At 37.9% G+C, this 13,693-nt stretch overlaps 1 protein-coding gene across 3 annotated transcripts in view; it reads right to left on the reverse strand.

The window, feature by feature from the left end:
* Positions 1-10,126, reverse strand: part of ndst3 (N-deacetylase/N-sulfotransferase (heparan glucosaminyl) 3) — a 79,645-nt gene extending 69,519 nt beyond the window's left edge. The window contains exons 1-3 of one of the 3 annotated variants that reach the window (XM_038274644.1): positions 9,739-10,126; positions 7,539-7,630; positions 6,179-7,436 (exon numbers count right to left, since the gene is read on the reverse strand). In XM_038274644.1, the coding sequence (XP_038130572.1) occupies positions 6,179-7,177 (999 nt within the window). In that variant the 5' untranslated portion in view covers positions 7,178-7,436; positions 7,539-7,630; positions 9,739-10,126. Of the gene's footprint in view, positions 1-6,178; positions 7,437-7,538; positions 7,631-9,738 lie in introns of those variants that run through there. The other 2 variants (XM_038274643.1, XM_038274645.1) reach the window with 2 other exon arrangements.
* Between the last annotated feature and the right edge of the window lie 3,567 nt (positions 10,127-13,693).

Here is a 13,693-nt window from a genome sequence, read left to right on the forward strand (position 1 = left end):
ATATATATATATATATATATATATATAATATTATTATATATTATTTTAGTTTTTCTTTTTAAATATATATGTCACAGCATTGTGTATGCTACAAGCACAGGAGAAGAAAATGCTTAACAATCTCGGCTTTTGGTATTTACCATAATTACGATATCACATGAAGGCACCATGATTTACCACTCTAATATTAAAACTCACCAACCCTAACACATATTAGCACCAGGAGGTGAAAATGTTCACCTAAGAATCATCTGACATCTACCAAACATGATTTATTGTAAATCACTACTGACAAAATGATATGAAAATATGAAATGAATCTGTTGATGTCATGTCTCTGATACCTCCTTTCCGCCCTGCTCACATAACTGACACCATGAATGAGCTTTGATCGTACAGTAATCTGACAACTCTACCTGAGGCTCACCATCAATAAGGCAAGAGCAGCTAAAAATATTTCTACTTTGCCGCTTACCTTACTCTATTCCCTCATTTCCCCTCAGCATTTTGTTTCACTGAAATTACTAACTTTGCTACAAGCTTCTCTATGGGCATCTAACTCTGCCACCCCTTCCCCCTCCAACCACTTACTACTGGGTTTTAAAGAAAAAGTCTTCCTCTTAGTGATTGCCAGCTATCCCAATAAGTAAAGCACTGCCTGCTCTTTTATGCTGACCCTCTCTCTGTCGATCTCTTCCATCTCTCCCCCACCCCCCTCTTCTTTTTCCCCCATCTCCCTTCACTTCTGTTATGGCACTAGTTTGCCCTCATGTATATTTATGCTACAAAGCTGAAGAGTCAGGCAGACTTAAAATGAAAACTCCAACTAGAGAGTGCTTGTGTGCTCATTTTGTGAGCATGTACATGCACAAGAATGTGGTGCACTGGATGTGTGTGACTGGGAGAGGGAAAATGCACTCCCTTATCTTTTTGGAAACATTTTTTTTTAATATTCATGGGGAGACTTTTTTTTTTTCCTTCTCCAATTGAGCACCGGCTGCATGTTTTCTTTACCCTGTCACCCATTTTCTAACCCCTTCAAACTTATAACAATAAAAAAGATACCTAATATAGTTCTGACACCAAACTAGCCATTTAATTAAAAGCTATTTAAACTAAAGAAGCGATGAGGCACAGGTTGATTAGTCGTATCGAATTTTAAGATAACTTTGCTGTCCTTTGCCCTTTGACATGGATACTTTTCTCAGACGAGAGGCAGAATAAGTGCCAATACAACACACTGTGGATGTGTCTGAACGTCTACCCTAATCATTATATAAGGCACTATATAGTGGTTACACTATTTTAAGTGAGTTTCCGAAAGCCTAGTGGATGAAAAAGTAGTGGACTCGATATAACTAGACACAGCAACTAGACACATAGACATTATATACGTAGACGCTTCATTTGAAACTGGCTGAAGTGCCTAGGGGGCGGCCATCTTGGATCGGTCCCGCAATTCCGACAGCTGTTGTCAGAATGATAGGAGATGCCATAGATCTCATTTTAATCACATGAAAGACGAGTCAGAGATAATATTAGACTAATCTCTTACAAGTCAGAACCACTTAAAAGACCAAAGCAAATTTAAAAAATTACCTTTACATTAGATTACATATATTTATTCAGATAAACAAATAATTAAAACAGAACTCAAACTGGATGGGAATATATGCAACGTTATATATTTTGCAATTAAATATTAATATGATAAACATATTAAACATGTTTTAAATTAATATATTATAAGATTATGTTTTACAAATACATATATAATGTCTATAACTAGACAAGCAGATATATCCCAGAATGCTTTGCAAGAGCTCTCCTCGCAAAATAATCATAGGATTTGTTGTGACAACGGCCTGCTGTCGGGTAGTGACAGCTATGGTAACAGCAGTAACAAATAACAAAGATTGTGCATACACCATGAGGGGAGGCGGAGTTACGTGTCCAACCTAGAGTAAAAAGTAGGTATCATCGGATGAGGGATATAGTCCCTGCTCAACACAGTGATTGAGGGATATAGGGGTTAGGGCGGATGTTTGGACAAAGCCGAAGATTAAAACAAATCGTTGTTAAAACAAGATACTGTACCTGCAAGCTAAACTCAGCATACTAAATTTGATAAAACATTATTTTGGCTCAAAAGATGTAAAAACATAACCCGGCCCCCGGATTTAATAAAAACGCTTAAGTTGTCAGAGCCTGGAGACTCCAAGAGGAAGGGCTAAATGTGGGCAACAGCGAAAAGTGGTAGCCTAGCTTTAATGAAATATGACCAGTTGGTAGAAAGACACTGGAATTCATTCCACTTGAGGTTGATGAAAGCTTTTAGGAGCAGTAACAGTTGTGCAGGCATATTCCACTTTGTACTGTCTGAACCACTAGGAAAATTCAACTGAAGTAGCCCCTGTTCCACTGCTTAGGGCAATACTAAGCCTGTTTTGAGACAAATATTGCACAACTAAAACATCTCCTTGCAAACCTAAATAAATATTAAAGTAACAACATATAGACCCAATGTGTGCAGTTAAAATGGATTTTTTTTCAAGGAGTTACACTTTAATACATTCTTTGTTCAAAATGAGAAAAGCAAAGGCGATAAGTTCGTTTTTATAAGTTTGTATACCATTTTTTTTCAATACAATAATCAGGAGAAAATTCCCCAGGATTTCCCTGGCCATGTGGAACACTTAGTTACACAGTGTTACCCCTACTACACAGAGGACGCCTAAACTTCTTTCTTGCTTTATAAAAAAAAAATCAATAATTTCTGCAAAATACTGTTCCACCACCCATTGCTCTTATGACAGTAGTGCTGTTTCAAAGCAATAATTAGGAGCTTAAAAGATATAATCAATCAGAAACTCAAGGCTAGCTACCCAGGTAGATAACTTGACTAATTAACTAGCTAATATCAAATTACTATAAACACTATTAAGCTCAAATTGTCATACTAAAATAAAAAAGACAAAAACAATTATTAAGCATGTTGAATGTACTGCAGTATGGTTTTAAAAGCACTACATTTTGGGATCGTACCTACAGATTAAAATGCTTTTAATGAGATAATAAAAAAAGTGACAGTGTGATCACATTTTTATTTCTTGCTGTATGAGCATAGAATAAAGTAACATTGCTACTTCTCAACTTAATTTTGTGTTGCAATGCAGATGGGGGGGGGGGGGGGGGGGGGGGGGGCCTTACTCATATCTACTTCAAAAAGGCAAAAAAGCTATGTCTTGCCTGAAAGAAAGATAATTTTCTGTAATGCTTCTGGTTGAGAGGAACACAGTATTGTGGCATAAGAAATTGTAGATTTAGCTCCCTTACAAGTCATAGGTAGATAGATATTATTAGCGTTAGACATTGTTATATAAATATATACAGTCAGAAAGCAAATTATTGGTGAGTGAACAGTCAGCTAAATTTAAAGGTAGAGCTTGAGGTTTTTTCAGATTAACAATGACAACCTCTGCAACCTGAATGGATATCCCAGGTGAAAACTAAGGTGATTAGCTGGTCATTACACTCAGCATTAAAATATATACAATTACAATACAAGATGAAGAAAGGCATGATTTATGGTAGCCATTTCCATCTATGTGCAACTATGTGGGCTTGGGGGAGTTTGTAACAGTCCTTGAGCACTTGCCAGTCTTTTAATTAGAGATGTCTTATGAATACATTTTCTCTTTAGACTCTTCTTCTGTTTCCAGCTTTTGATTACAAGCAAGTTTTATCTGCAGCCCGGTCTACCGTTTAACATAAACTTCAGTGGTATAGATGTAGTTTAGCTGCCTCTGAAGCACATGCATGAAAAATTGTAATTAGAAAACATCAATGGCAAGTATGCCTGGGGTGAATACAAAAGATCTTTGAGATCAGCAAATCACTGTTAATTTGTTAAGCTAGGTTTATATTTGATGTATTGAACAAGGCACGAGGGTACGTGCCTCTTCCTTGATGCAATTGCGCCATCCCTCCCCCTGCGAGAGGGCGTCACACCCTGTCGCGGAGTCTATTAATATACCTTCGAATTTTTGTGACATGGCACAGACCATATGCACAATGCTCCATTCAGAATGAAAGACATCCAAGAATTTAACACAAATCAGTCAATTATTCAAAAGTAGAAGGGGATAGAAATATGGAAAAAAGGAGGGAAATGTAAATTATATAAATGAGAAGATTGCCCATAAAACTGTTTACAGCTGGAAAGGTTCTTACAGTTGGAAATGTTTTTAATTGTCCTGTTAATGCTGCTACATAGAGGCTCAAAGGAGCGCTACTGCATGCTTATTTGTATAATGCTTTTTGTATTAAATCATTGCTTTTTTATTACCTAAATATACTTAGTTATTTACTAATAATTACAAAGTATCTTTTTAATCTTTATAAGTTATGTCCCTTTTTATTTACATTTTTTTGTCCATTTTGTAAGTTTTGGACTGTCTGTATGTGTGTTTTTACCGCCATTAACTGTAAGATTTTGCCTCTTTGAGACAATGAAGGTATTTCCATTATTATTGCCCCCTGTTATTATTATGTTTTTTGTGTTGTTGTTGATGTTTTTTTGGGATAATACTGTACCAACATTATTATAAAACAAAAACTTTTAAAATGCTTCTGCAGGCCTGCGCACCCACAGTGGGGTCCTGCAAAAAAAAACGGAAAGTGTGACTATTACTGAGCCGAAAAGGACCTTTATTGTGAGTTACCAAAATTAAAATCAGCCAACTGTGTCATTTTATGTAGTTAAAAGAAGCCTCTTGGATGTTTTTTCTAACTAGCTTTGATTTTCCTCTGCTTCCTTTTTATATTTGAATTCAGAGCTAAAACTTCTCATCACATTACTTAGCAGGCTCATGGTAAGTGTAGTAACTCACAATAAAGGTGTTTTTTCGGCTATTATTGATCAAACACAAAAAGTCACCCCTGTAACTGAGAAAGGGTTCAAGCTAAATGCTGATACAAGGCAGAGGAAGTTGCCAAGAAGCCATCATCTTTAGGTAAAAGGTTAGAAGAACATCTATTTCCCTTCCTTAGTATATGGGCTCCAAATGAAATGTAGCCCACCCTCTGGCAACCTTTTGTGTAATAGTATAGTCCTGCCACTGGTCAGATGGGGATATGATCAGATATTATCTTTTCTGTAAGGTGAAAAAAAATCAATATGTAAAGAAAGGACAACCCTCTTTTACCTTTAGTTAGAATCAATGCAAAAATTTTCCTGTCATATTTTGTCTGGTACCTCGCTGAAAGGACCTTCAATTGTAAAAACAATGGCAAAAAATATCAGGAGTTTTATAACTTTTTAAAATGTTGCTTTATCTCTATGTGCTAACCAACACACAACAATCTTGCAGTGATTTAAGAACCAACTACATAAAGGGAGGGAAAGTCACATAAACAAATATTTCCACTTTGTGTGCCTATAGTGAGCTGGGCAGACACTGATTTCCACTCATACCCCCAAACAGTCCAGCCCGCCTCAACAAAAGACATGAGAAGTATTTTTTCTCTCATAAATAATGCATTTCACATGAATCAGCAGCTTAAATGTGTACAAATACAGTACTGTTTTATCTGTAAACAACAATGCAGAAAGCACATCTGTCTGTTTTGGTGTGCTTGCTTGGACAAGCGTGTGCTAAAACAATGGCTATCTAGAGAGGCAAGCGTTGCAGCCGACTCTCCTTTAGTCTCCCTAAAAGGAGGAACGTGGGAAAAGAGGAATAAGAGTCATTCATCTTCTCACTGGCTCATTCACTACCTCTCTTTCTTACTCTCACCCCCCTCCTCTTTCCGCCTTTCACACCACACATTTGTTCCCATAAATGGCCTCTTCTGACTAAACCCCCCACTTGAAAATGCTCTGTTGTTGCAACCCCGACAAATATGCACTTCATGCAAACACAAAGACACACCGCACACAAACACTCTCACACACTCCTCTGTGGACTCAATCCTCCACACTTCTGAAACAATCCTCTACTGAGGTGGCTTACATTTCAAAGAAAATTATCTCTACTGCTGCAAAGCAACCAATTACTGGTTTTAAAAGTTGATACCTGTCTCATAGAGCTAATCCAACACTACTGACCCGACATTAATTCATCCTCTTTATCCACCTCTGTCTCACTCTAATGCACATTATCCCACAATCAAATACCTTCACATCCTTGGCGTTCATTCGCGTGCCCTCTTTGCCGACAAAAATATCATCTATATCCACCAGAACATGCCGGTCCAGGCCCAAGGTGAGCTTTCTGTCTGTGAGGTAGGAGATGGCATCCACCAGGATGAGTCTGTGGAGCCAGTAGCCTAGTCCCTGCCCAAAGAGCACTCGTCTCACTCCATCATAGAGTCCCATGTCTTGCACCACTGTGGCTTGGAGGCCAAGGCTGAAACCAGGTCCTGCATTGTCTCCGCTCCCGGCTCCTGCTCCCTCTTTAGTTCGTGCTAACAGCACAGCCTGAAATGTTGAGTGATTAGATGAGAACGAGGTCCAATCCTCCCCAGGTAAGGCTCCTCGATCTGTGCCTGGCTTGGTCAAGTGAAGGAGTGGTGAGCTGGACACCACGCAGCAGTCCCAAAGTGCCTGGTTGGTCCTTAGTACGAGAGGCAGGCCTCGCAGTTTGAGGACTGAGGGAGAATTCTCTGTAGATCTGTAGAAGCCGATAATGCCGACTCTGTACTCAGTACAATATTGATGCAACAGCTGTCTGTTCCACGTATCTGCATGTGCATATTTTAATAGATTCTCATAAATGATGAGTGAATACCGTCCACGGCCTTTTTCTGTCAGTGGCGGAAGGTCACCCTTCCCTGAGGCAATCTCCATCCGGAACTGGAAATGGGCTGACTCTAGCATTGCCACAATGTCCTGGCCCAACTGAGAGTACTGTGACTCTACCAGCACAAGCACCACTGGATCTGTGTGGACATGCGTGTGCGGAGGATTAGGAGGGTACGGGTAGGGAAGCTGACGGTACGGGGACATGGAAAGCGGCTGTGAGCAGGCAGGCTCAGCAGATTGTCCAAGATGCATTGAGGGGGAAGAGTTGGAGAAGAGAAAATAGGCAGAGAGGAGCAGGGAAATTAGGCAGCAGGAAGCCAGAAGGAGCAGGAGTCTACGTAAGTGGCGCCGAAATCTCACAGCCACTGTCATCTCGAACTGTGGAAGTACTGTCTGTCAGACTAATAGATGTCTTTTTCAGTTTTGCAGGTGTCTAGAGATTTAGGACAACCCAAGAGAGAGTCTGTGTGAGCCACTCTGGGGTATGTCATGTCACCATGGCAGGTGAGTAAGGAAGCAGAGCTGGATGTTGGAAGATGGGTCTTGATTGAAGAAACACAGTGAGGGCTTTCTCTCTTCAGGTCCTCACGGAGGAGTCACATGTAGAGACAGAGTGAGGGCTGATTGATATCTGCAAAGAAGGGGGACAAGGAGAAAAGTAAGGACTAAAATTCATTGTGCAAGGTTGAATATCCTCCATTAGCTTTGTGTGTATTTGTGACTGAATGTGTACCTATGTTGTGCCACCCTAGGGAATGTGAGGGCACAGCTGGTAACAACAGAACTGATTGAAAACAACTTGCATCCTCAGGGCTTAGTCAGTCTCTGAAACGCACACATGAATACACGCACACACACACACACACGCACGCATGCAAAATGACATCCCAGTTAAAACATGACACAAAATTCAATCCACACAAATAAACAACAGCTGGTTGTGTGCTAATGTAGTGTTGCAGGGAGGTGGATAGGGGCTCAACTAATCAGTCCCATAAAGCTCCGCAGAGAATTCCTCTAATTGTGCCAAACTCTGAGCACCTCTGTCCTATTTCTGAACCTAATCATCTGAAATACCACAAAATTAGAGCTGGAATCCTTTTGCCAAGAGCGCTAATCTAAAGGGAGGGGAGCCCACGACAGCACAGAGGAAATGAAGTGCAAGAATAAGAAAGAGTGAGAAAAGGGAGAAGGAGAAAGGAACAAAACGCAATGAATTATAGAAACAGACAAAAAAGAGCAGGATTAGCATCTTAATGTATGTGCCGAGAGCCAGGAAGAAGAAAAGATCCCAAAGCATCTCTTTCTTTCGCTTGCCTATTCTCTTCTCCTCCTGTTCTGTCTCTCTGCACCCCTCTTCTCCACTTCTGTCAGTCTGAATATCAATAGCCTCTTCTTATATTCTCCATATCTGTCCTGTTTTTATTCTTCACTTTTAGGGAACACAAACTGGGAGAAGGTCAAAGAGGAGGCATTCCAGCCATATTCCTTAAATATTAGATCAGAAAATGAGACAGAGGGAGAGGGAATATTCTACTCTGCTCTTTGGAGACCTGCCAGCAGAAAAATGAAAACTAAATTACTTCCTCTAGTAAGTGTGAGAGGAGCTAATTGGTGCTGTAATGACAATACTCTTTCTAAAAATCTTTTATTACATAAAAACTAGGCATATATAGTGCTTGAAGGAATAAATGTATAGTTTCAATGATCTGTTTATCTGTTGCACTCTTTAAATGCACCTAAAATCATTTTATTATGATTACAAAGAAGGTTTCAGAGTAACTTGTGTGCCTTCAGTTGTATAGCACATAAGGTAAAAGTGCAAATCTTTTCCAATCCATTGCTTTACACTGGCAGTCATCTGGCAGAAGAAGGCTTTTACACTTTTCTCTTGCACAAAAGACAGCTTTGGTTTGGAAAAAAAAGTTAGTCACAGTGTGGAAAATAATGTTTCTTTCAAGTCAATATATCAATTATTACCCAGATAATATTGGCTCTCCAAAATCCTAATTTTACTAAATAAAGACCAGAGCTAGATAAATATAATATACAGTGCTCAAGGAGATACTAAAATTATAAATGAAACTCACTGCTAATTAGTGATACAGCTGTTCATCAGAATAATAATAGAAAGTGTTATGTAAGAAAACAAAAGCTGTTTCAGTTAAATATTACTGGGTTACCTGTAGAAATACTGTTTGATTGTTATTATAAAAAATATATATATTTCTATACGCACAATATGTATTAATGTATACGTGTATGGTTGTTTCTTTTACAATAAAACATTGGTATATTTTAACTCATGGTTATTTAACTGTCAAAATCAAAATTTTGAAAAAGATATGAGCAATAAAAAAAAACAGGCGCATTACTTTTTAAGATTACATTGTGTTTTATTGACCTCATTGAAGATGAATTATTGAAGCTCATATTTGGACATTTGGAATAAAAGATCCATTCAACCTGTTAACCTGTTTTTTTGATCGCTACAAGCCACAAGAGGACGCTCGCACCGGTTTTTGAATGAGCTCACGTGGAAGTTTCCCCCCTCAGATTAACAACTTAAAGAGAAACAAATAAATAACATCATTTTTTTCGATATGTTTTAGTAACGAGATAGTATCTTGCTGACTATTTAATGTAGGGAATAAACAGTTTTATTATAAAAGTTATGGAATTGTGCTGCGCATATCATGCACAATGGACACAAACTAAACTAAACAAAAAAAAAAAGCCACAATTAACTTAATTTACTTGTTACTTGTTGTTTTTTTTAACTTTGGAGTAATTGAACGAATACTGCTTCTAACAAATAAATCAAAATAAAAAGAAGATCTTATAGAGGAAACTATAGAAGAAACTATAACAACATATCGCTTCATTCAACAGTTTTCCGCTGTTAATGTTGGGGAACCTACTCTCCAGCTTACCTCCAACCTGAAGTGAGATGTTTCCGTGCCGCAGAAAGCGAGGTGGAGGAGCGCTGACAGTGATGCTGCTGGTACCGCTGACGGATGCGGGGCTCCGGTCTCGGTGGCGCACCATCCCCGTGTGTTTTTGGATGCTGAGGGGTTGTGCCATCACCGCCTCCTCCTATTCCTCCCCCACTCTCTCTACCAAAGCGGCAGGGTAGTCCAGCCGGAATGATTCTCTCTCCTCCCCCCTTTCATCCCTCTTTCTTTTCTCTCCCCCCCTCCCGTTATACCTCCCTTTGCCACCTCTATCTCTGCTTCTGAATCTCAGCTCGTTAAGGTGGGCTGTAGCAGCGTTGCTCCGACGCTTCGGGCTGCGCGCCGACGACTGGCTGCCGCGCGTAAATGCTGCCTGGGTTATGAGCGCCTACACTGGCGGAGGAGGTTGAGGGAGAAAAGGTGGAGGAGATGGGGGAGGAGGAGAGAGTGGGAGAGAGAAGCGGGGTGGAGTGGGGTGGGGGGGTGATTGACACAAACAGCCTTTTTCTCGGGCATCAGCTATCACAGGGTGGGTAAAAGCACTCGGCCCGTTAGTTGCTGTACTCGGATAAGGGATGTCATTTATGGCTATGCGCTGCTGCGTACTGAACGCACCCCTCACCGGTTCCCCCAAGCAGTGCTTTAAAATAACTTTCATCACTGAGAGACACATTAAAGGAAAGCAGGGGAAAAAAAATCAATGTTTAGCCCACCAGAGACATTATAAAAAGGTACCATCTCAAATAGCATACATGTCATATGGGAAGGTTTAACAGTGAGAAGATGGGATGATTAATACTACGGAAATGGATTAGGGTCACTGAACAAAATAAAAAAGTTTACAGATTTTGAAATATTTCAGTTTCATATGGGAATTCTGACTTTAATCTCAGAATTCTGAGGTTAAAGTCAGAACTCTGAGAAAAAAGTCAGAATTCTGAGAAAAAAAAGTCAGAATTCTGAGAAAAGTATAATTCTGACTTTTTTTCCTGATATTATACAGAAATAAAATTTAAAAATCAGTTAATGTTTTTTATTTTTTCAGTGGCCCTAATCCTCTTCAGTATTAGTACAGTATTTATTAATTGGTTGTATTTTTGTCCTGGTTGTTGGACTCCTCTCACAACAGAAAGCAAGACAAAAATCCTTTTTATTCCCTAATTTGTAGTCATCTTTGATTGTTTTTACTTGCTCTTATTTGTTCCATAAAGTTTACATCCCCAACATTAATAAATACCTTGAATCATTACCAGTTTTCATGATTCTGTAACACAATCAATGTTTGCAATGCTGAGTTCAAAAGTTCTAACTGATATCTATATGATATGCAAAAATGGTGACTGTTTTCCAAATGAAAATTGTGGTAGGTAGGCATATCAGATCTGCACAATCAACAACTGATAACAAAAACTGTATTCAAATCTAAATTATAATTAAGTTTTTACTGGAAAGCAAATTTAGCCAGGCATTCTTTTTTTGCTATTAACTCAAATAAAACAAGATTTATCATTATGAAATTAAACATGTCCGTGTAATTTTTATTTTTTATTTTAAGTAATTATTATCTAAACAAGATAAAATCCATCCTCCCAATAACATGGTTTCATGCCCAGACATGCCTCAGCTGAAATCATAAATGGAAAAAAGACCAAAAAAATACATCCATTTGTATTTTTGTGTTTTTCTGTTTGCAATGAAGATCCTCCTTTACAAGAATTCCCTGGTATTTTATAAACAATTAAACCTTTGAGATGTATCTGAGGAAAATGCACTGGTAAAAAAAACACACACACACACACAAAAACAAAGCAAAAACAAATAATTGCTGGATAGATAATTTAAGACATCCAGTCATACTTATATACACAAGCAGAATATTATTTTAAAAGGGGAAATATGTTTGGAAACTATCAGAAGGGTTATCAAGCAAGATACATTTATTGGCACCAGTTTATAGAAATGCCTTTTTAATTAGTCCCTCTTGGGTCAGCGTCACCATTCACAGTATAATTCATCAAGGCTTCTGTCACTAAAGCAAACTCTAGCTCAATTTATGTTTAACCCAAACAGCCTCAATCCAGTTTGAATGCATTAAAATCTGTCTTTAATTCTGTCAATAATCATCCTAGGGGTTTTCAGTACCGGATAATCAGCTTGATTCTTGTGCTTCCTCATCTGTTTAAATGTACACAAATCAACAGAGTAAACACTTTTGTCCTGCAGAGTTTTTGAAAAAATACAAAAAATAGAAGCTCAGATTAAACCAAGGGAAATACTTTATTAGAAAGAATACAGTTTAAGTTGGTGAGCACAAACTTGATGGACTTAGAGGTTTTAATCAATCTCAACAGATGCCTTTGCTGACTAACAAGCAGCCTAACCACTTCCCATATAGTGTCATCTAGTTTTGATAACAATAAAAAAAAAATAACAAAAACCTTAAAATATCTTTATCTTTTTCAGACTATCATACATGTCATCTTTTTTCTTGAAAACCCAAGCTAAAATCTGTGGTTTAATTAGCATTGACTGTTTTGGGTTAAGAGATGCAGCCTATTCTCTTTATGAGTGCATATGCAATCGTACGAAAAGTTATGCACCGTAATTTCGTACGTTTTGGACGTTTTTTTCGTCGTATGCGCATGCGCATCTGACGCACCATTCATGAATATAGAATATAAATTACAATTAGCCCTAACCCTGACCCTAAGATATAAAACAGCAAGCAACGTAGTTAGAGACATGAATAAGTGATGATTGCACTATTTTTTCCCATTTTTACGTCCGTCCGCGGATCTGCTTTTTTTTTTTCTGTCTGCCAGCACATGCGCACTAATGTGGTTTTTTGAGGAAAAACTTTTCGTACGATTTCATACGCACTGATAATGAGAATATGTTGAGAGATGTTAGTCATGGTGCTGCGGCTAAGCAAGTTCAACCTGGATACAACTGAAATTATTATTTAAAAAAAGTATCGTCCTTAATTTTAAGACAATTTATAAAAATAATTAATATTTCAAATATCTAAATATTTTATTCCACTGTACCATCCATGTTGAATACCACGTAAGATATAGCATTAGCACTATCTGTTAACTGGCTAAAGTTGGACTCAAATATACATTTTTGCTTTTACACAAACATTGTCTTAAGACAGATAATAATCTTTATTAAATGAATATTGATTCATATAAAACCCATTTAAACACAGTACATGGATGTTTTTTTTTGTTGGACACCATGCTTTGCCTTTAAGATTAGCACTTTGGCTAAACTTAAGCTGGAATTAAATCTCAGCTTGTTAATAATTTTTTTTTTTCCAAAACAGAACTTGTTTCAGCTGAATGCCTTTTGAAAGTTGTTCTTTTTCACTAAACAGGTCTGTAAGTTAACATAAAGCACATATAAACCACCCTTTAAAAAAAGATGGAGCAAAGGATGACTGAACAATCATATTGTTTTAATTTTTTTCAACAAATGTTAAGTATAGTATTTGTCTTTTCTCAAAAATAACATTGAATGCAGGTAAAGGTTCTATCAATTGTATACATTTTAAACTAATGTGCTTAATAACTCTCATGATTAGAATTTATTGCCTTGACAAATTCATTTTCATAGTGTATGTTTTTCTGCATATTAGGCCTTTCCTTTGAGTGCTGATCAAGGAGCTGCAGCTTGTCACTCAATGTTTTAACTTGATTAGGTGTTCTCCTTTTACTCCCTGCCAGTTCATCAATCTCTCTAACCCATTTTCTTTGACACACTCACACAAACCTCAGCAGAGCTGGTGCGCCCCTCATTCACATTATAATGGCTTTACAATGGGGCTTATTTAGTTTGTGTGAAGTGTATAAGTGAGCAGACACCAGTCAGCATGTGAAAAAAACCTAAAGAAAATACATGGACCTCAAGAAACACTCACCATTGTATTCTT

The sequence above is a fragment of the Cyprinodon tularosa genome, unplaced genomic scaffold (genome assembly GCF_016077235.1).
Source record: "Cyprinodon tularosa strain WSP-4 unplaced genomic scaffold, ASM1607723v1 ctg923, whole genome shotgun sequence".
In the NCBI taxonomy this organism is placed as follows: domain Eukaryota; kingdom Metazoa; phylum Chordata; class Actinopteri; order Cyprinodontiformes; family Cyprinodontidae; genus Cyprinodon; species Cyprinodon tularosa.